This window comes from Stigmatopora nigra, chromosome 2 (genome assembly GCF_051989575.1).
Source record: "Stigmatopora nigra isolate UIUO_SnigA chromosome 2, RoL_Snig_1.1, whole genome shotgun sequence".
Lineage (NCBI taxonomy): Eukaryota > Metazoa > Chordata > Actinopteri > Syngnathiformes > Syngnathidae > Stigmatopora > Stigmatopora nigra.
Window position 1 is genome coordinate 12,707,217 of NC_135509.1, and position 21,973 is coordinate 12,729,189.

At 44.4% G+C, this 21,973-nt stretch overlaps 2 protein-coding genes across 3 annotated transcripts; both read left to right on the forward strand.

Moving 5' to 3' along the window:
- The first annotated feature begins 5,848 nt into the window (after positions 1 to 5,848).
- rfx7b (regulatory factor X7b) lies at positions 5,849 to 17,908 on the forward strand. Of its 2 annotated transcripts, XM_077744926.1 has the most exons (9): positions 5,849 to 6,336; positions 8,428 to 8,461; positions 9,563 to 9,648; positions 10,134 to 10,256; positions 10,493 to 10,609; positions 10,830 to 10,914; positions 10,988 to 11,198; positions 11,680 to 11,975; positions 12,059 to 17,908. In XM_077744926.1, the coding sequence occupies exons 1-9, from the start codon at positions 6,209 to 6,211 to the stop codon at positions 15,287 to 15,289; spliced, it is 4,311 nt and encodes a 1,436-aa protein (XP_077601052.1). In that variant the 5' UTR covers positions 5,849 to 6,208; the 3' UTR covers positions 15,290 to 17,908. The 2 variants fall into 2 exon arrangements, with proteins under 2 accessions (XP_077601052.1, XP_077601061.1); XM_077744935.1 differs by lacking the exons at positions 5,849 to 6,336; positions 8,428 to 8,461; positions 9,563 to 9,648 and adding an exon at positions 9,657 to 10,042.
- Positions 17,909 to 18,163: 255 nt separating this feature from the next.
- On the forward strand, positions 18,164 to 21,850 carry kbtbd4 (kelch repeat and BTB (POZ) domain containing 4). Its single transcript, XM_077739511.1, has 4 exons — positions 18,164 to 18,306; positions 18,869 to 19,472; positions 19,579 to 19,685; positions 20,152 to 21,850. The coding sequence occupies exons 2-4, from the start codon at positions 18,878 to 18,880 to the stop codon at positions 21,010 to 21,012; spliced, it is 1,563 nt and encodes a 520-aa protein (XP_077595637.1). The 5' UTR covers positions 18,164 to 18,306; positions 18,869 to 18,877; the 3' UTR covers positions 21,013 to 21,850.
- The last annotated feature ends 123 nt before the right edge of the window (positions 21,851 to 21,973 follow it).

Genomic DNA, 21,973 nt, shown 5'->3' on the forward strand with positions numbered 1-21,973 from the left:
TATTCCCAATAGTATCGTCATTTGAATGGACTTTGAGCTCTGCAACCCTGCAAGTCATCCATTGTTTTGTGCGAAATCAAGCTCCTAAGAAGCACAATGACGACACACAGATTAGCCCCTTTTAGACAGGTAAATGGGGATAACACAGGCTTGTCTGACCCACATTTACAAATAGAATCCGTGTTGTAGGCACGTGTGCGTGTTGGCTGGGTTAAAAGTCTTTAACTCTGTCTGGGTGAGTAACAACTAGGTGGCATATTAACATGCAGACTTCCGCAAGGAGGTTAAATCTCAAGTCGGATGTCTCGCTCTAAATGTATTCCTTTCCTCGTAAAAGATAAAACGCAATACTGCTGGCAGGATAGGGTTGTTGTTTAGCTCGATATTCAAACAGAGTATAGGTTAAAAGCTACAAAAATATAGAGAAACCAGTAAATAGTAAGTACCATGATTCGGTGATTACTGCAAATTTGGGTAACAAACAGTATGGCGTATTTATTTACATGTTCTGTTCACGTGGTATTTATTTATTTTTGTTTGATTTTCTTAAATGTATTTATCAAGGTTGATGTCAAAATAGTCATGACACCAGCTAATCAGATAACAAGAAACCAGTTACTTAAAAAACATTGCTATTGTACATTGGGGTCATAACAATATATAACAAATGATAACAATAGTATATTTACAGTTTACAACTACAGTACATTCTCATGTTTTTCAATAGTACATAAAAAAACATGAATCTGTGAGTTTGTCACTCCCTAAAGAAACGTCAGTTTCATTTTCCGAATGTTTGCCCCAATTGACCTTGAATAATGAGAGAGCACTTTGTTTGCCAGCAACGTTGACTGGATTCAAACGGCGCCGCGCTGATCTCAATCTCGTCAGGAGGTGAGCCGTGTCCACCGCATATTCTAATCCTGACTCTTCACGCTACTCTTAACTGGGTTAGCAGGTCAAGCTCTCCATCTTTATCACTGCGCTTAATTGCAAAGGAGTGTTTTGGATTGGCGGCGCTTGTTGTTCAATAATACATAACTCGTTCCACTTTTGGCTTCCCCATCGATGATCTGAGGACAGCGGCAGCTTTGCCGAATGACCTTTTCCACTGACAGAGATCTCTTCTTCAATCTCACTTACTTGACTTGGACAGTAAACCAAACCTCTGTGGGAAAAATGACCCAAGAGCAAATATATACGGTCCCCTAACCCTGAACTTTGCATCAATCTTAGCTAATTGCAGCCTTGTCAAGGGACGCGATTATTCAAACAGGTAATGCAAATGTTAATGACTTCCTATTTGCATATCTTTATTCTCCCATGGCTGAAATGTCATCGGTTATGACGCTCTACATTGAAGAATGTCACTCCTGATGCCCCCCTGATATGTCGCCGGCCATTAGGAAGTCCAAAAAAATGAGCATCTGAGGGGACTGCAGAAGAAATAAAAGACAGTGCGGTGCTCCACGTTTATTTAACTCATTAATTGCTATTGACGGATAGATGGCCCATCCAGTTCTGACTGATTCAACATCTATTGCCATCAATGGCGTTTTTTCTTGTTTTCATTTAAATCAGTCCTGTTCCCATCCATTTTGACTGATTAGATATCTAATCCCGTCAATCTTACTTTTTATTTTAAAGCCATTCTTGTTCAGCTGTTGGAAATGGGGAAGGGGAATGTGAGTGTGGTTGAAGAGTTGTAATGCGCCACATGGGAGTTTGCATGGGAGCCCCAGCGTCAATAGTGTTGACCAAAGGATACCATATATGTGTGAGGGGGGACACCTAGTAAACATAGAAAGAAGGTGGGATAGCCAATTTTAATTCATTCAATCATATGAAAGCCATTTCAACAGAAAGAAGGATATCGATCCACTTCCTTAGTTTCAGTGTTCCAAGTGGCAATAAGCCAAAGTTACTGTGCGGTCAATGTACAAAACAGTTCATTTTTAAAGACACCGTCATTTTCCATCAGCTTTAATGCTAGCAATGAAGTGAAATTGGATGCCTGTCCACATCAACGGCACTGATGAGTTAAGGACTCGGACAAAAAGAGCCAATTGGACCAGCACGATTACAGCACACAGATTATTGTTCTATGTTGCTCCTTTTTCACGACGCACAAGTGCGATTGGCACAGCGCTCGTCGTCATGCGCCTGATTTGACATGGCTTAAATAAGTATCTTCCTGCCTGCCCGTGATTGGCACAGGCGCAAGAAGGGGTGAGTGGGACTGGGGAGCAGATGGTGACATTCCACATGACCAGACTGATCAATCAGCATGCTGGGACGCAGGTGCAGCGCAGGCGGGCAGCGCCGCGCCGTCTATTTCGCCATCTACGGGGCACAAACACGCACGCAGGCACCAAACGTGGCACCCCGAGGGCCGGCGTGATCCGCTTTCCCGCTGAGCCAAGGTTGATGATATCACAATTTACCGGGAACGATCATCATCATCAGTGGCGGCGGCGGCCTGGTGGGCTTGTGTCATCGAGCAAAGGGACTCCCACCTTCTTACATTTATTCCAGCTTGGAAAAGTTCCAGCGATAGTGCTACAAAAGATAAAATTTTTTTACCTCATTTCAAGGAAAAGCCAATGAATGAGCTCAAAAGACAAAATTCATATGCCAGGTTAATCCAAACAATAAAATATTAATAAGAAATTAGAGGCCACCCCATCCAAATAAAAAAAGGTTAATGTATAAATATATATAAATGTTTTCATGTAGTTCATATACATATATATACTTCTTAGCCTATATATCTATTATATATATATATATATTTATATATATATATATATATATATATATATATATATATATATATATATATATATATATATATATATATATATATATATATATATATATATATATATATATATATATATATATATATATATATATATATATATATATATATATATATATATATATATATATATATATATATATATATATATATATATATATATATATATATATATATATATATATATATACATACATATATACATACACATATATACATACACATATATACATATATATACATACACATATATACATATATATACATACACATACATACATATATATACATACACATATATACATATATGCAGTACGGGGCTATAGTTTGGCCAGAGTACTGTGAAACCTGGTAATGTAGTTTGTGTTATGACACTTGAATCTATCAATGGCCTTGACATCTGCCAGCCAGACGCCAGACGCTAAACTTCCCTTTTGTTTTGTTTTCGATTTTAGGCAAGAAAATGATGCCCGCCATGGATGCTTGATACCTTCTTCTGGCGTGACACGGTGGCGTCTTCGGGATAAGACGTGAATGCGGTGAGCTGATCTTTCAGTCTGGCCCGAGTGCTTTAAGATGTGGGGGTTGTAAGAGGATTGGAGCTGCCGTGCGGTGCACGTGCGAGCCATGCTCATCTACCTCTGCCCTGTAGTGACCTCGCTGGCCCACATTGGCCGGCGCACCTTTCTTCGGTAAGAAGGTGGCTTCGGGCCGCCTCGCTTGCTCGTTGTCCGAGGAGCACACTCTAATGTGTTGCTGTCTCAAAGTCACACATTCCATGGAATAAGCTAGCGAGCTAATAACACTTTTCTGCCTTATATTTCAAAAATTGAGCTAAAGTGAGCAGTTATTTCATTCAAAGCGCCATCAAGAGGGAGGAAAATGCATTCTGTCACACATTCATGATCTAAAATAGTGAATTTCAGTAAAATTGGTAGACAAAAAAACTGTTTTTCAGTTGAGTAGAAGGGCATCCTAACATCACACACTCACTTATACTCTATCAGCAACGTTTGAGTTAGAGACCCCCAACAAGCAGCACCCAAGAGACGTTACCACGCGACTCTTGCAAACACGGCGGCCTTGTCGGGAGTGAGCTTGAGTCAATCCTTACGTTTGGAGGAAAGAGCAAGGGCAAGAACCGCTGAGATGCGACCTTCCGACCAAAATGGGAAGTGACAGGAGATTGACAGTAACATAAATCAGGCCAGAATAGCTGGCGACGCCAAGGTCAAAAATAGAGGCAGAAAACAATGACGGAACAAGAAGGAGGGGAGAAACGCATTTTCTTCAGATCCAGAGAAGTGTCAAGGTTTCACACCTCTGATGTTAACAAGTCAACGAGGTTGCACCAACCAGTGTGACACATACTAATCAAAGTCTGCTCACTGGACATGAAAGAAGGCTAGAAGCGCCTCCCCATCACTTAACAAATATTATAGGATACTATTTGAGCCCCTCGTCAAGATTTTCCTTTTCCTCTGACGTTGACCAAAGTGAGAGCTTCTGATGTTTTCTAATCCAAAACAGAAATCCAGCGTTAAATCACGACTCGATGGCTTTACGACGCACCTTAAAAGCACGCTTCTGCGACAAAGGATCGCACACATGCACAACACATTTGGGAGCCCTACACGCGAGTACGGCTGGATACTTGTGAACAATGTCGCTTTTGTAATGGGCAGACGTTTGGAGATCAGAGGAATGTTAGGAGTCATAAAAAGACTCTTTCTTCTAAAAATCTCTTATGGGAAGGCCGAAAAATTCCATCAAAAAGGCAGATTTCCCTACTATAGAACTTGAAGTCACATTTTGGTACACACATTTAATTCACAATAACTATAACTTTATTTTTTTTAAATGCTGCACAATTTCTAGCCAAAAATTGTTTTTTTTTTAAATTATTGATTCCATTTAGATTTTCTTTTTTCCAACGAACCTAATATTATTTCAATTTCCACAGCATGGGAATTATCAAGGAAGTACAATGTTAGATTAGATTTTTTTAATCAAAATTAAAAACAAAGGCTACAACAGGAAAATTGTAAAGTAGAAGGGAATTCTTTAAAAAAAATCTCAAATGGAATTTTGAACAAAATTAAAGAGAAATTGATTAAGTACTATACGTCATGAGAAGTGAGTAACACTACCCATGTTCATCAACAGGTGGCACTATAAAACAGGTCATGTGTTGTATTTAGGTTTTGACTACCTTGACCTACTGACATTCTGAGTTTGTGCTGAGTTGTTTTTGATTATGATTATATTGTAATGGTCCGTTATTGCTAACCTGTGACGTAAATATGCATTTTAAGTGCAACATTTACTTGAATTCTGCTTCACACATGTGAATCATTGAATTTCAGTTTGTCTTGTCTGATGTTTTTTTTTACTTTACTTCATTTTTCAATGGAATGCAAGCTCGAAGAAGAATCACACAAACACACCTCCAATAAGAAGAAAAATTGTAAGTCTTATTATTTTGTGGTTTATCTAAGCCCCATGTTTATCTGGTGTATCTGTTTTTTACTCTGGGGTACTCAATTTCGAATTCGATATGGTTAAGTTTGAGTTTGATTGATTTAATAAATGGATACATACATATTCTTGAACATACTCTATACATCCATCACGCTATGTTGAGGTGATTTCATCGTAGCTGTTTACCAATCATTGTCACCGCCTGATCAAAGTGGCATGTACAACAGCGCTGTCGTTGGTCGGTCGCGTTATTACAGTCAATATACAATATCAGGTGGCACACAGCAAAATAGTAGATTCCGATTTGGCTTGCCAAAATAAGAGCTTCTGATATGTTGCACACATTATTGGCTTTTTATTATTTTTTCCTGATTCCTCTTTAATAAATGATAATAATTATAATATAATCAATACAATTTTAAGCCTTTTTGGTTTGATATTCTACACAGCGATGTTACCTGTTACTATTTAGTCAAACTTTTCAACGGCTTTCTTTTATGGTGCTTTTATAGTGAAGGCAGGCAGCAGGAGATTTTCCGGTATGGCTCTTGCTACCAGTGCGCAACTGACGCAGGCAGGCAAGCAGGCAGGCAGGCAGCTCGTCCTCGGCTGCCGCTGGCTGCTGCAGGCAGGCGTGCTATCGGAGGTAGCGGAGGGACCTCTGCGAAATGCCTGGTGCATGGCCGGCCTCCGCCTTTTCTCCTCCGTTCCTTTGCTTTTTTTCTTCCGCCGCCCAGTGTTCCCAGGCACCATGCTAGACGGCGGCCTGTCCTAGCTGCCCAAGGGCCGCCCCAGCCAGCGGTGGTGCGGCGGGTCCGGTCTGGTGCGGCGCTGTGCTCCGCTCTATTGGGGATGCGGCCTGCTTGTTAAAGCTCCCCCCACCACCCGACCACCCCTCCGTCCGTGATGGCTGATGATCAACAACAAGCTGACCACAAGCCTGCTTCGGGACTCGGCTCTCTCCCTGCACTAGTGCCAGGACTCCAGGGACCCGAAGCCAACGCGTTGCAGTTTAAAATCAAGAATTCCATTTGGTAAGGATGGCAAATAATCAAGCCCCCCACCCCACTCCCCGCACACACACATTTTACACACCTCCAACGCCCCCCACCCCACCCTCCACGCTAGCTCCGTCATTAGCGCATCTACTAGCCGAGGACGAGCTGCACAAAGCGAAGGGAGTCAACAACGCGTGTCGATTCACGGTTCACGCGGAAATAAGAACGAGAGAGGGGCCTTTTTTTCGCCGAAACGAACCCTCGGCATCGCCCCGGTGTGGCGTCGTAGCCCGGATTTTATGCACCGAGCCATGTTACTGATAGACGTAAAGCCGTAGGAGGTGATGACAGGTGTCACTGTAAAGTGCAACATCTGGAATAAAACATCAATTTAGCATTTTTTAGAGGCTATACCATTCTGAAAATGTATTACTACCATCGAGTGTAGCAGTGTAGTACGTGGTAATACTGGGTGTCGCGACCGTCATGTTGTTATTTTTTTTCCAATGTTCGTACGCTATAAACATGAGGCTGCGATAATAATGTATTATATCTGCAATATATAACCTCATCAAAGCATAAAATGATTTTCCGAAAGAACTAGGAGCTTTGATTTGACGAGATTAAAACAAACATTTGAAGCTAACTCAATGCCAGCATTTCCATTTAACCCATTGCCTGCTGCTATTGATGATGATACACGCCCAGTTTACATAAACTGGGAGGACTAGCTTTGAATGGTCGTAGTAAAGTGTCATTAACAGTGCAAATGTCAAATCCATTTGGACTCGGAGGGTTGGCACAGATCCTTCAGTTAATGCTAGCCTGAGTTGAGAGTCCATTGCAGTGAATGCATTTATAAACATTACTAGTCATGTTACTATACATAAATATATTATTGTGTTATAACTTGTCTATGAGCTAACCTACTCATAACTCATTACAAAGGCCAACTAACAATGACACTTTATTAAGCTTTGCAGGTGTGAAATGCTCTTTTCCAATGACTAGCTTATACCTCATTATGTCATTGGGTTTTCATATTTAATATTTGTTAGATTGCAGTTCTTGCTGTGATTTTACCTGTCTTGGTTTATTGTATGCATAGCTGCCAACTCGTGCAGATGCTAAAAACACATTACAAATACACTACTTTGGTGACAAATTCAATTCGGCCATGTTTTCTTCAATTTTCAGTTGGTTTTCATGCTCTTTACGTTCCCATGGAACGTTCCCTTTACGGTTTGTGGCATCGCAAATATTCCCATTTCTTTCTGTCATAATATTTGCACATAATTAGGTTTACGAATTTTGAGCCAAAAATTGTACATACATTCAAATGTCTAAAAACCTTCAGTTCAATCATAGTACACACACAGCTTCATAAAAAGAGTCATATACCATTAACGCAATGTCTTTATCATCATACCGAGACTTTGTTCTGGCCAAAATATCAGAGCCAGAGATTAACTTTACTGCAATGCAGTTGACACAAATCACAATAATAGTCACCGTGTGCGTGGCATGATGGAAATTTTTTAAGGTGAGCCATCGCAGAGTGACTTTGCTCGTGTTAACATTGGTCAAGAACAAAGGGCAGTAAATTCAGTAGTGTATAACGCTCATCCAATTGTTTGTCATGATAATGCACTTCATTTGAAGGGTTGATATTACAGGCATTTTCTGCTTTAACCTGAAACAAAGTGTTAGCATGCAAAAGTTATCGGGTGACACTGTTGTTGTTTTTTTCTTCTTTTCCATCTGCTTTTATCTACAGCAGAGGGCCATCGAGAGAGGCCTATCTGCTGTCAACACCCTCCGGGAGTCCAAATCTTTATGGCGATGCACTCAAAACGGTTGTTTGAAAGTAGATAAATGATGTTTTGGGGGGGCTTAGGGCTCTGTTTTTTTTATAAAATTGCACACTAGAATGATGTCGAATGTGGTTCTTCATGGCATCAGGTGTCCATCCAGTTTCAACAGGGAGATTCTTTCTGCAGGCAAAGCTATTATCAGTTCATACAGTATTTTAGTATCTGGACAAAAAGCAATGTTACAATGTATCATATATGTAAACAAATTCCAGGTGTAAATCCAATATTAATTTTGTGGTTTTTCTTCTTGCAGCAAATCTGTACAATCAAAAGTGGACAGCATATTGGTGAGTATCCGCAATGTCACATTAGCTCTTTCTTATCTGCATATTACTACATACAGAACTTATAAGGTTAAATATGAGCCATGGCAAAAAATTAAAAACAAAGGGACAAAAAAATAATAAAAACAATCAGTCCATTGTGTTAAAAAAGTCTCTCCATACATATATGTATTTTTTTCCTTCTACATCATTATTGTATTCATATAAATACATTCACAAATGAATACAATATTAATAAAAACTAAATTAAAATGAATAAAAAACAGAAATATACTCTGGTCACGGTCCAAAGTAACACTAAAGTTAAAAAAGGGTATTTAACTCATTGATGGCAATAGATGTCCAATTCATTTAAACTGGATTTCATTATTATTTACCAATCTGCCCCATCTCATGTTACTGGGGTCTTGAGGAAAAAAAGGAAGATCAAGGATTTACTGGTTTGTTTAATTTCACACTTGATGGGTGAGGAGGCACCCTGGAGATCCTTCTATTTGTCCACGATCCATTAAAAAGTCAATTTCACATAATATGTTTCCCCTTTATATGACAACAGCTGCTTGAAACTCAATGGGAAAACACCACGGAGCGTCATTAAAAGAGAAAAAAGGCCTAAGGAAAGTACAACTTGGGCGTATTTGACTATTGAGGTACAAAAGCTAAACTGCTAATGCGATGATATCGCTTACGGCTTATAAAATAGCCAATTTTAGACCATTTTGAAACACAACCGCCAACGTGAAAACGCCATCAGCCTGGCTTGTTGGGAATTCAGCAAAGTGCCACACGTACACGCCGTCATATCAAAGCTTCTTAAGAAGGTTTTTGTCTTTTTTTTTTTTTTTTTTTCTCGAGGATGCTGTTGTTGAATTTGGCGAGGGTTTGACAGATTTAGGTTAGCGGGATGATCCCTCATTAAGCACACAGGCGAGACAAATTGTGCTCTAGAAGGTTTATTTCACTTTAAACCTCATTTGAATAATAAATACAACATTAGTGCAATAAGTGATGATGAAGCACATTAACGATACCATTGGATGCTAATGTTTCAAACATTCGCAATTGTTCTTATCATCTTTTTTATTTATTTTTGTCCTTCAACAGCAAGATGTCGAGAAGTTCACTGACATCGAAAAGCTCTACCTCTACCTTAAGTTGCCTTCTGGTCCCAGCAGTGGCAATGATAAAAGGTACTCCTTTGAATTCAGACTCAAACCCCAACGAGCACATTCGAGTCAAGGCGTCCATTTCCTTTTGACACTTTTCGACGCCGTTGTCTCATTTGTCGGCTAAAACGATCCTCCACTACATCCCAGTGGCTATTTTGTGCTCTCAAAATCCGAAAGAGAAATCTCAAGCCTGCTTTGTGGGATTGTTGGGGGGGTGATCCGATCCGATCCGATCCAATCGGATCGCCCGTTCATGCCAGCTGTGTTATTAACCAAAACATTGATCTATGTAGACTTTTGCTATACCTCGCTGTCTGTGTTTCATTTGTTTCCCCATATCTATTCATCACCTCGACCCCCAAATTGTGCCCAATTGGACTGAGAATGAGAGGGGGTCGTCCACTCCTGGATTATGGTATTCAAATTTCTGTTTTAACAAGAAATGATGCGTCCCAGGTAAGGACACGGCTTCATCACTCTGCTTTCTCCTCTCTGCGTCACTGCAGCGATCAGAGTTCCATGTCATCGAGTCGTACTCAGCAGATGTACGCCTTCAACTGGATCCGGAATCACCTAGAAGAACACCCCGAGACGTCCCTCCCCAAGCAGGAAGTGTACGACGAATACAAGTGAGTGTGGGTTGGCGTACCCATTAGTTAGGAAATGACGTCAAAGCACGCTGACTATGCGAGTGTACGCCCATTTATCGATGCCTTTTAGAGCAATTTAAGAGTGTTTTTGTGAAGTCTCATTTTGCTGAAGTAAGATGGGTGCACAAAATCTGTTGTTAAGTGATTCCATTGTGCTGCTGTGGTATGTTTTAATATTAAAGTTATTGCCTTTGATTATATTTTTTTTGTTGCAGAAGCTATTGTGACAATCTTGGCTACAATCCATTGAGTGCTGCAGACTTTGGGAAGATCATGAAGAATGTCTTCCCCAACATGAAGGCACGTCGACTAGGGATGAGAGGAAAATCCAAATATCCTTTCCATAATTACATAATTACATAATACATACTTAATGAATCACTTGAAATTTGAATGATTTGAATGGAGTGATGAGGGACAAAAATGACCACACCAAAGTTTAAGACCTAAATTTGCCTCTCGAGGGCGCTGACAACTCATTTTTGTCAAACGTCTCTTTCCCAGAGGCAGCCGTGATCGGCATCTGTTTAGTGAACCTTAACCCATTCAAACATATTGCTATAGCGGGTTAAGGAAGAAAGCTTTTGTTCACATGCCGTCGCTACCCAACTTGGATCTGCAGAAATCAGGCGACGGGGTACGTTGGCCTCTACCAATGCGGCAAAGATCCTTTGCTCACCTGTCGTCTGCGCCCTTTCCATCCATTCTAGTGTGAACTCATGGAGCCGGCCGGTCAGTCCCCCAGCGCAGAGGATGAAATGAGGTCAGCCGCGTGCGGTTTGGTCTGCGAGTGGGCCCAAAAGGTCTTGAGTCGGCAGTTTGACAATGTGGAGGATCTGGCGCGCTTCCTACTCAATAGCCACTATATTGGTACCAAGTCCATGGCCGCGCTCACTGTTATGACAGGAACACCCACAACAGGTAAGGAAGCTGTACCGTAATATCCACAATATAGAACGCACCAGGCTTTTAGCCCCCTCCCCACATTTCACAAAATCAAACAAAAATACATATACAAGCTGTGCCCTGGCTTTAAGTCACAGGAGTACTTTTTAGAAATGGATTATTCATATAGAAAGATGTTAAGCAGAAAGGTTTGGTTGACCAAAAATCTTGTGTATGGTCCTGAAATGATGGTAAAGAAAAATTTCACTTGGGGAGGTTAAAATAAAATGTTCTAAAATTAGTGTTTTTACAAGAATTTGGATGTGCCTCTTTTTTTCTACGAATTGCTGTGGTTGTCATTCAAAACACACTGAAGTCATATTTGACTTGTATGTGACAGAATTGCAATAGAAATTAGTTACTTTTTCATTACAAAATATTAGCTCGGTTACATTAGATTGTGCAGGTTGTAATTCCTAAGAAACCTTCCTAATTTTTTTGTCCTTCACTTTTGCAGGCATGAAAACACCAACGCCGTCTTCGGCATTTGTGCCCACCGCCGAGGCCAACTCTTACCAACCCCAGGTGAAGACCCTCCCCTCGCCCACGGTGGATGCAAAGCAGCAACTGCAGCGCAAGATCCAGAAGAAGCAGCAAGAGCAAAAGCTGCACTCTCCTCTACCCAACGACACCCAAATGAAACGAACAGAGGTCAGCACCCCGGGGCCAACCATCCCCTGTGGCAGTCCCGCTATTCTGTCCCCTCAGCCCACCATCGGCATCGTAGTAGCAGCTGTGCCCAGCCCAGTCACGGTACGCAACCTTTCAAAATCTCTACTAGTTGGCCCACTCGGGAGTGTAAATAATGAGTCAATTGAATTCTTTTCCGCTCCCAGGTACAGAGAAGCCGGCAGCTCATGACTTCTCCCAGCCCCGTGGGGACCACCGAGGGAAAGGTTCTGCCTATGAACCTGGTGGTCACCCAGTCGCTTAAACAGTCCCCCAAAGGCCCCCAGAATATCCCAGCCAGTCCCGTGGGCGAGCGTCTTTCCCGCCACGGCACCAGGTACGCTCAAATCCTACCCAAGCCTTCCGCCACCAGCGCCATCACTCTTCGGTCCCCTCCCACCCTGCTCATTACCAATAGCCCCATCAAAACTGTGATGCCCAATCCGCACGTAAGCTCGGTCAATGTCGTCAAGATGACGGCCATCGCGTTAGCTCCCAGCAGCGGCACAGCCACCGGCAGCACCACCACCGCCACCGTAGTACGTTCCGCCTCGGCCGGGACCGCCTTGGCCTCCGCCCCCGACGAATCGCAGGCCGCCAACTTGGTCGCCGCGGCCCGAACCGTCGCCTCCGCTTTGACCTTTGGCACTGACGCCAAGGTGTCCGAAGCTGGAAATTACAACTCCGGGGTGAACAAGATTGGCCTCGTGGCTGGTGAAGATAGAGCGGCAAAATTCAGGGCCGCCAGCGAGCCCAGTTTTTCCATCAAGAGTTCTCCGGCTCCCGTGTCGAGGATGAAGAGCGACTCGGCCTCCCTTTGCGCCTCCGTGGCCGTAGCTGGAATTCAGGAGAGCAATAACAGCAACTGCCATGACAGCACCTTGTACTTGACTGTTGATAATCACAACTCCATTGGCAACTTGTCGGCCGGCGGCTCCTCTATCACTTTTCCAGCTTCGAGAGACCCTTGCGCAGACGGCAAGAGTCCCAGAAAGCGCTCGGGCTCCGTGGCAGAGTCTCACATTATTCCCGTCAAACGAGTTTTTATATCTCAGCACCCGCTGGCCGCGGCTGACAATCCCAAAGTCGGAATCGGCGTGGCGGCAAAGAGGCTGCCGCGACCGGGTACTCCGGCCCGACCGGAGAGCGCGCCCTGCAAGGTGACCGTGAAACCAGCCTCGGTCGGCCCCGTGCAGATCTTGGAACTCTCCGATTCGCCCGTGGCGCCCACCCAGGGCTCGGCGGTGGTGCTCAAACCGCAGGCTTCCGCGGCCAAACAGGAAAAGCGTTCTCTGGGAGGTGGCGAAGCGGCGGGACCCTCCGACCGAGCCTTGTTGCAGCAGCTTGTGGTCGTCCCGACCAACTCGGCAGCACACGGTGCATCCGTGATGAGCGAACTCAAGAGCACAATATGGGAAGAGGGCCAGCTGGACGAGCTCCGCAAGCACTCGTTTGCCGCGCACATAGCGGCCGAACACAAGCAAGCCCCCACGAATCAGCTCTCTCTTCTAGCGCCAGTGTCCAGCGGCGACCCCCCCGGCCAGCTGGCCCTGACGCAAGAGATGGTGGACTTTGCCGGTTCTCAGCCCAACATGGACTACTTCCCCTTCAACGACGACGACATGACGCAGGACAGCATCGTGGAAGAGCTGGTCCAGATGGAGGAACAGATGAAGCTGAAAGTACTTTTTGGCAGCTGCGTGGACGTTTCGCTCTCGGGCCAGCCGGCCGGCAACCACGGCTCGGCGCTCAACGCTCACCAGGCCGGCGCGGGGTTCTACCAGTCGGCCCACGGCAGCACCACCCCGGTGCAGACCCCCACCCCGACCCCCACGCCGACTCCCACGCCCACCCCGACCTCGGAGATGACGCTCGGCCACGGACTGACGAGAGAGAGTCCCTGCTCGCGCGTGGCTCCCGTCACTCCGGTGGACGGCGCGCTGGGTCGCCACACGCCCATCGGCACGCCGCTGTCCAACTGCAGCAGCAGCGTGCCCCCGAGCCCGGTGGAGTGCCGGAACCCTTTTGCCTTCACGCCCATCAACTCCAGCATCACCGGTTACCACGACGCCAGCATCGTCACTAGCAGCCCGTTAAAACCCATGCAGAGACCCATGGCCACGCACCCCGACAAGGCCAAACTGGAGTGGATCAACAACCGCTACAACAGCAACTCGGCCGGCCCGCTGTCCAACCACGGCATCGGCCTACTGCCCAGCTACCAGGACCTGGTGGACGACCAGTTTCGGAAGCCGCACGCTTTTGCCATTCCCGGCCAGGGCTTTCAAGCGCAGTCCAGGCCGGAGTCGACGCACTTTGGGCCCCTGACCCCCATCTCCCCCGTGCAGCAGCCGCAAGTCACGGGCGGGACCACGCCGACCAAGCAGGAGAGTTTCGCCGTGCCCGCGCCGTTGGACGGCAAGGCCACGTCGGCGTCCGGCACGTTCCGCTGCCGCAGCGTCAGCCCCGCCGTGCGCCAGAGGAACTCCAGCGAGAGCATGGGGCCGCAGACGCTGGCCCCGACCAATCCCGCCGGCGCCGCCCTGGCCGTGGTCTCGCCCTTTAACGCCGCCATCGCCTCCGAGGTGCTCAGCATCCTGTCCAACGCGCAGGCGGCCACTTCGGTGCACAGCTTGGTCCAACGTAGCCAATCGGTACCCTTGAGCATCATGATGCAGAGCGAGCTGCTGCCCACGCAGGGCCCCAGCGACGCCGCCAAAATCACCAACGTCCTTCTCAGTAAGATGGAGGCGGACGGGGACGAGTCGGTGCGCGGGCTGGGGGTGAACAACCTCCCGTCTAACTACACGGCCCGCATGAATCTGACGCAGATCCTGGAGACGGCCCCGTCTTTCGCCGCGGGGGGCACCGCGCAGCAGAGCCCGCTGCCCGCCGAGCCCGGCCCGGCCGCCTTTGAGCTCCGGCAGCACGGCTACTTGGCCGACAGTGACGGCGGAGAGGGAGCGAGCTTCTCCGCCGGGGACGCATCCTCGCGAGAAGCGGCCGGCGAGCCGCCGCCGACGGGCTGCGATGCCGAGGAGGAGCGTCAACGGCTGGATTTCAACAACACGGTCAAGGACTTGCTGGGGGACGACACGCTCAACCCCAGCTCGCAGCTGGTGGGCCAGGTGGCCTCGGAACTGAACGCGGTGGCGTCGGACTTTTCCAACGACATCAGGCTGAACACGGATCTGTCCAGCAGCATCACGGACCTGAACACGTTGGACACCAATCTGCTGTTTGACCCCAATCAGCAGCAGGAGCAGTACGAAGACTCGACACTGGAAGAACTCAAGAACGACCCGCTGTTTCAGCAAATATGCAGTGATACTGTGAACTCTGGCTTTGACTGGCTGGAGAGCAAAGACCAGCCCACCACGGTAGAGATGCTGGGCTGATCTCCACTGGGATTCGCTACCACTTCTCTCTTTCTCCCGTGTTGATTTTGGTGCGTTCTGGTCTCGTACACCAGTTCGCAAAAAAACGCAGTTTGACGGAATTCATCCGGACTTGGTCACGGGTTCCTTTCAAAAGTGCCAGGCTTATTACTACCCTTTCGCTCTTTCTGTCGGCGGTCCGTTAACCCTCACATGGCGATTCTCCAATCAGAAACAAAATGGTCAGAAGCGCCATTGGGAGAAGAAAGGAAAACAAAAACAAAAAAACATCTTCCATGTTCGAACAAATCATTAATGCAATATTTCTATTGAACAAATACTCAGAAGTGAGATGGATAGCAAGATTTGGCACAAAGTGACATCACCAAAAAAATGTTTCCAAGTGTGCGCAGTTCAACCAAATGTAGATAATAGATTGGTAGCGGAGATGGTTGGACCTTTGCCTGCCATATCAAAATATCTTAAGAAGGGTAGCTGTGGAGTGGAGTGGAGCTGCCAGGTGCTGAACTTTTGACAAATTCTTTCTACTTCATCATCCAACCAATCAGTGGAGAACTGATTGTTGATTTTCTTTTTCTTAAAAGCCTAACTCGTACTGTTGAATATCTTCTAAAGGGAGTAGATGAAACGGTAGGGGGATAACGATGGGATTCCAGGCCACTGGTGGGACTAAACATGGAAAGGAATCAACAAGTGGCTGCCTTATTCCTTACGTCCAAGGCCTTATGCCATCCACAGAGAAACTGTACATAAACAAATCTCAACGTAGAAGAACCATTCAGAGCGTCTTCGTTATATCAAGGCAGCTGTTACGCTTGATATTATCAGCACTATTCCCGATTTGCTTTTTTTTCTCTTTTTTTTCGCAGTGTTAAAGCGTAGGTGTGTTTTTGTTTGTTTGTTTGTTTTGTACAGGCTAGTGATTACACTGTGTGTGACATTGCATTTAGAGGAATTTGATATACTGTCTTGAAACCAATGGCGGGCACGCTTGACGTCATCCAGGTTTACATTTTCTTCCTTTTCTGCATGTTAGAATAAAAGGAAAACAATCCTTGGTTTTGGAGAAGGCTCAGCTACATCAATGACAAGAGGCAGAAAATATACATTGATGTCATCTTGAATGAAATGTGTTCGATCCAAGCCTTATTTTCATTTCGAAGATTTGAAGACAACAAAAAAAACAACCTAAAGAGATTATTTCGTGTGGTCATTCCTAGTTGAAATCAGCAGGAATGATTATATGGAGACCTTTTTATTGCATCTAAGAAAAAGGATTCAGTTACATAAATTCTATGTACAGTATGTATATTAGGAAAGTGGCTAATAAGTTACCATGGACCTACAAAAGCATGTTGAAAAACAATCACAACTACGTGATTCAATAGGAGGCTTACTTGAGTTTTCGCCATTTGTCATGTTAAAAGTTCCATTTGTAAATAGGATAGATACATTACATAGAGATTTGATGTATCCGGACACTATATTCTGGCCATTACTATTGCTAAGTATGTGTCAATTCAAAGTTAAAACAAACAAGGAAGAAAAAACAAAAAAAAAAACGTTCAACAGATGTCTAGTCGGCGAGATACTGTATGTTGTGTGTTACATTTTCTGGCTTGGAGTGTCGTAAAAGTAATGCTGTCTGGTCTTCGCTTGCTGATTTTAGTTGACTTTTTGAGGAGGACAAAGCAGAAGGCAGGGAAATGTTGCCATACTGTTAGCGGATAGCAAACTTTTTTTTTTTTTGCGACAAAGCCTTTTCATCAAACACTGGATAAGAAAAAAAAAACTTAACGGAATTCAACAAACTTCAGAGGTACACATTATTGCACTAAATTTTTACAACACATGCCTTTGCCACGTCTTAATGGACAAATGTAACGACTGATGCCCACAACAACAACAACAAAAAGATATTTTGTACGACCAGGGGAGTAGGGAAATTAACTGTCAGAAAATGACTAGTAATTGTCTTGTAGCAAAAATGTGCATTAATCTCAGTGAGATACACATTTCTTACACATTCTTCTCATACGCGAGAATATGAAGCATTGAGGGGAACGCACCATTGAGTAACCTTTAAAAACCTACGTGCTCATCGTGTTGATAAATGATTGTACGCACGCATGTGTGATGTCTTCTGGTGTACTTTGTATATTCTCGGTGACCACCGCTTCTGTTAACCAGACAGCCGGTGCCAGTTTTGTCCGCTACTTCTGTCGTTTGCTGTTTACTAAGTTAACATTGTTCTCTCGTCTTACGTTGATGACTTGTTTTTTTTTAAAATTCAGTACGTGTCAAAAAAGTTCACATGTGAAGGGTTTCCTGCCGTTTTGTTTTCTTAAAGGCACTGATGTTTCAATTCTTAATGAAGGAAATGCACCTCTTCGAGCAGTAATTTAATCTTTGACTGACTCAACCAACTGTTTGACACCTTAATTCATTTCTACCAGTAAAAGAAGAAAAAAACTCCTCTGTGATGTTGTCTGGTGTACTGCTTAATGTACAGTTAGCTTGTTAATATTGCAAACGCGTTGTTCCTTTTTTTCAATGGAAAGTACTCACTGGTGAGATTTTTAAAGTGGTTTTAAAAGCCAATAAACTTTTTCTAAAGAACCTTCTCGTGTTTTTAATGGTGTTTTTTTCCCAAATGTTTATCACGTGATGTTTACACCTGCACTAAGGCAATTGTTCAATTAGATATCGAATATGTAAGACTAGACGTATGATGCGCGCAGTAGACCAACGGGGAAGAACGTCGTAACTCGTCGGCCATTTTTCGTCTGGGCTACTCGTCATTTAACATCTATATTGGCTGAGCTTCAGCAGTTCGCTGCAATATAATTTAGTCCGTTAGAGGGAGTAGTGTACAATACGTTCACCTGAGACACGAGAACAGAAAAAAAAGAAGTCGACGATCAGCTGACCGACGCATCATTGATTTACTTCCGCTGAGCAGTTTCCCTGCTTCTGTGCGTGCTTAAGAACCTGACGGAGTTGTCTCTGCCTTAAAGGTAATTTTATAATGCTTATAATACAAGTTAAATGCGCTGGTTTCATTTCTCCTAGAAAATGAGTTGTAAGGGAAAGAGTAATTGTCTGCGCTGGATTGAAGATCTGGCGCTAACGCGAGGGTCTTCAGAGCTAACATTGATGTCATATCTGTCCCAAATAAGAATAATAATGTCTAGTATATGTGGCGTTGAATGCCTCTCTGGTAATGAGCCTGATCCAAAATCACACATTTTGATGCGTACTGTATACGTACAATAGATTGAGACCTGGCATCTCTATAGGTTTACATAACATTTTTGGGTCATTTATTCAGTTTTCATGAACATTTGATCAATTATTATTGCATTAATTTATTAGAAATATATATTTTTTAAATAATGGTTATTAGTAAGAACAATATACACTGTATATGTAATATATATGAATTGGAACCTGGCATCCACATATGTGGGGATTTTATTTTGTTTTATTTACATCACCCTAAATGTGATATCCACATATTTATACTCCATTCAAATGGATTGTATTGGTAACTGTGATTTTTTTCTCTCTTTGGTCCAGCCAGGCAAGATGGATTCCAGTGAGGAGGGGGGCCTGAGCACGGGGGGAGAGGAGAACTACTTCCAGGGCTACACCTTCACCGACCGCTCCCACTCCAGCCGGGTAGTGAAGAGCATCATGGACTTGTGCCTGGAAGACGGCCTCTTTGCCGACGTCACCGTTACGGCGGACGGCAAAGAGTTCCACCTCCACCGACTGGTGCTGTCGGCGCAGAGCAGTTTCTTCCGCTCCATGTTCACCTCCAACCTTAAAGAGTCGTACAACCGCTGCATTGAACTGAAGGACGTCAGCGCTGCCGTCTTCCAGCTGCTGGTGGACTACATGTACCACGGCACCATTAAACTGAGGGTGGAGGACCTGCAGGACACTTACGAGATGGCAGACATGTACCAATTAACCGCGCTCTTTGAGGAATGCTCTCGCTTCCTTTCCAGGACCGTCGAGATTAAGAATTGTCTACAGGTCATGTGGCTCGCCGACAGGCACAGTGACCAGGAGTTGTACACGTCCGCCAAACATTGCGCTAAAATTCATTTGGCACAACTTCATCTCACCGAAGAATTCCACAATCTGCCACTTTGTCTGCTCTTGGATATTATCAAAGGTAAATGGATAGTTTGGGATTGAAAAAATGGACAGGCTAGAAAAAATGACAGATAAAGGGTTGCATCAATTGGTTTGTTTTGTTGTTGTTGTTTGTTTACCTCCAGATGGAGTTCCAACTTCCCAGAATCCAACTCTGGCCATTAAAACGTGGATTAACCACAACAAAGTTGAAAGAGAAGAGTTTGCTTGTGTCCTCCAAGAGAATCTTAAGGTATGTTTTTTTTTAATTTTTTATTCTATGTTGTTTTTTAGGAGAAGTGGGAAAATGCTAATGTTTTTGTATTAAGTAATTGTCTGTATGAGTGATCACATGTCAACTTTTTTAATTTTATACAATTTTTGGTGAGTAAATGAATAAATACAGAAATATCTTCAGGTAATGCCCCCCAACAACAATCAGATTTTTTTTTTCGGTGTCTTATATATTATTTAAATTTTACTCATTGCTAGCTACTAACAATGAGAAAATCATTTAAATTGGGAGGTTGGCGTTGAATGCTCATCTTTCACAACCATAGAAAGCACTAGAAGTCCAATCCATTTCAACCGGTCATTGGCCCTTCCCAGTCAAAATGTATTGGACGCCTAACATTGTCAGCCAACGAATCCAATCAGCAACCTGGACAACATTTAAACAGTTCAAATGTCCTCCTCCCACATCTTTTGTCTTCCTGTAGGAGATCGGCGAAAACGTCCACATTTACCTGATCGGCAAAGTGGACACGAGGACTCACTCGCTCGCCGTGTCGCTCCACTGCGACCAAGACGACGCCATCAGCGTTTGCGGCCAGAACAGCCTGTGCCACCAAATCACCGCCGCTTGCAAGCACGGCGGCGACCTCTACGTGGTGGGCGGCTCCATCCCTCGCCGCATGTGGAAGTGCAACATGCACACCATGGACTGGGAGAGGTGCGCGCCTCTGCCGCGGGACCGCCTCCACCACACCATGGTGTCGGTCCCCGGCGAGGACGCCATTTACTCTCTGGGCGGCAAGACGCTGAAGGACTCGCTCTCCAACGCCGTCATCTTCTACACGGTCAAGGACAACATGTGGACGGAGAGCAGCCAGCTGGACACGGCGGTGTCGGGGGCGGCCGGCGTCAACCTGGGAGGGACCATCTACCTGCTGGGCGGCGAGGAAAACGACATGGACTTCTTCACCAAGCCCTCGCGGCTCATCCAGTGCTTGGACACGGCGTCCCAGAACTGTCAGGTCAAACCTTACGTGCTGCCGTTCGCCGGATGCATGCACGCCACGGTCCACATGGACGTCATCTTCATCGTGGCGGAGGGCGACTCGCTGGTTTGCTACAATCCTTTGCTGGAGAGCTTCACCCGCTTGCGCTTCCCCGAAACGTGGAGCTGCGTGCCGTCGCTTTGGAAAGTGGCCAGCTGCAACGGATGCATTTACGTTTTTCGGGACAAATGCAAGAAAGGCGACGCCAATACCTTGAAGTTCAACCCGGCCACGTCTGTCGTCTCTGTGATCAGGGGGCTCAAAATCATCCTCACCAACTGGCAATTTGTCCTTGGATAAATACTTCTTCTCTCTTGTACATAGACAGTTGTCATATCACTTTGCCGATCGAGAATCGAGTGAGAACCGGAACAGGTTGGATGAGGCCTGGGCCGGAAAGACAATTTGTGGACAGTACAATTGTTGTTAAAGGTAGTGTACTCGCTGTAAATGTAGTGCATTACTTAAGTCACTCATACTTGGACTATTGATAATACTGCAATTTACGTAGTACTACTATTACTACTATAGTGCCGTGAAAAAGTATTTGTCCCTTTCTGATTTTGGCATTCGCTTTTTTTCTTCTTCATCTTTGCCAAATGGTTATAGTTGTAATAGAACAAAGAATAATATTAATTTACAGTCATTGGCTGTTGTTAATGGCGATAGTCGTTTAATCCATTTTGACTCTGATTGATGCGGGTCCCCAGTCAAAGTGGATTGTATGTCTATCACCGTCAAAGGCCATAAAACAGCTGATCTCTCCATGCCAACTTTCTCATTTGAAATGGCTTGGATGTCTATAACTTTTATAACCAGCTCAATTCATCACATTGGATTATTTTGTATTTAAATGTATATAGGTATACATTATTTGGAACATGTTAGCTTTTGATTCCTGAGCTAACGCATAGGCGTTTATTTTAACGTAACTAGCTCCATCTTATTTTAAAGTGGAAAAGTAGAGCACAATTAAGGCAGAATTGAAACTTTTTGTCAAAGCCATATTCAATGATATTTGGAACTTGGGCACCCTTGCTTTTACGATTCAGTGTTACGTCCACTTATATCAAGATTCAATGTATGTGACCCTGTAGTTTGGTTTGGTTCATTATTCATGAGCTTATACTCCTCTACAGTTTCGGCATTTGACTTTTTAGCTTATTTCATTCCGCCAGGTATCATTTCTCCAAGACACAGTACAATACGTACCGTATTTTCTACTTCAATTTCAAATACAGTCATAAGGTGTTAAGAAAAT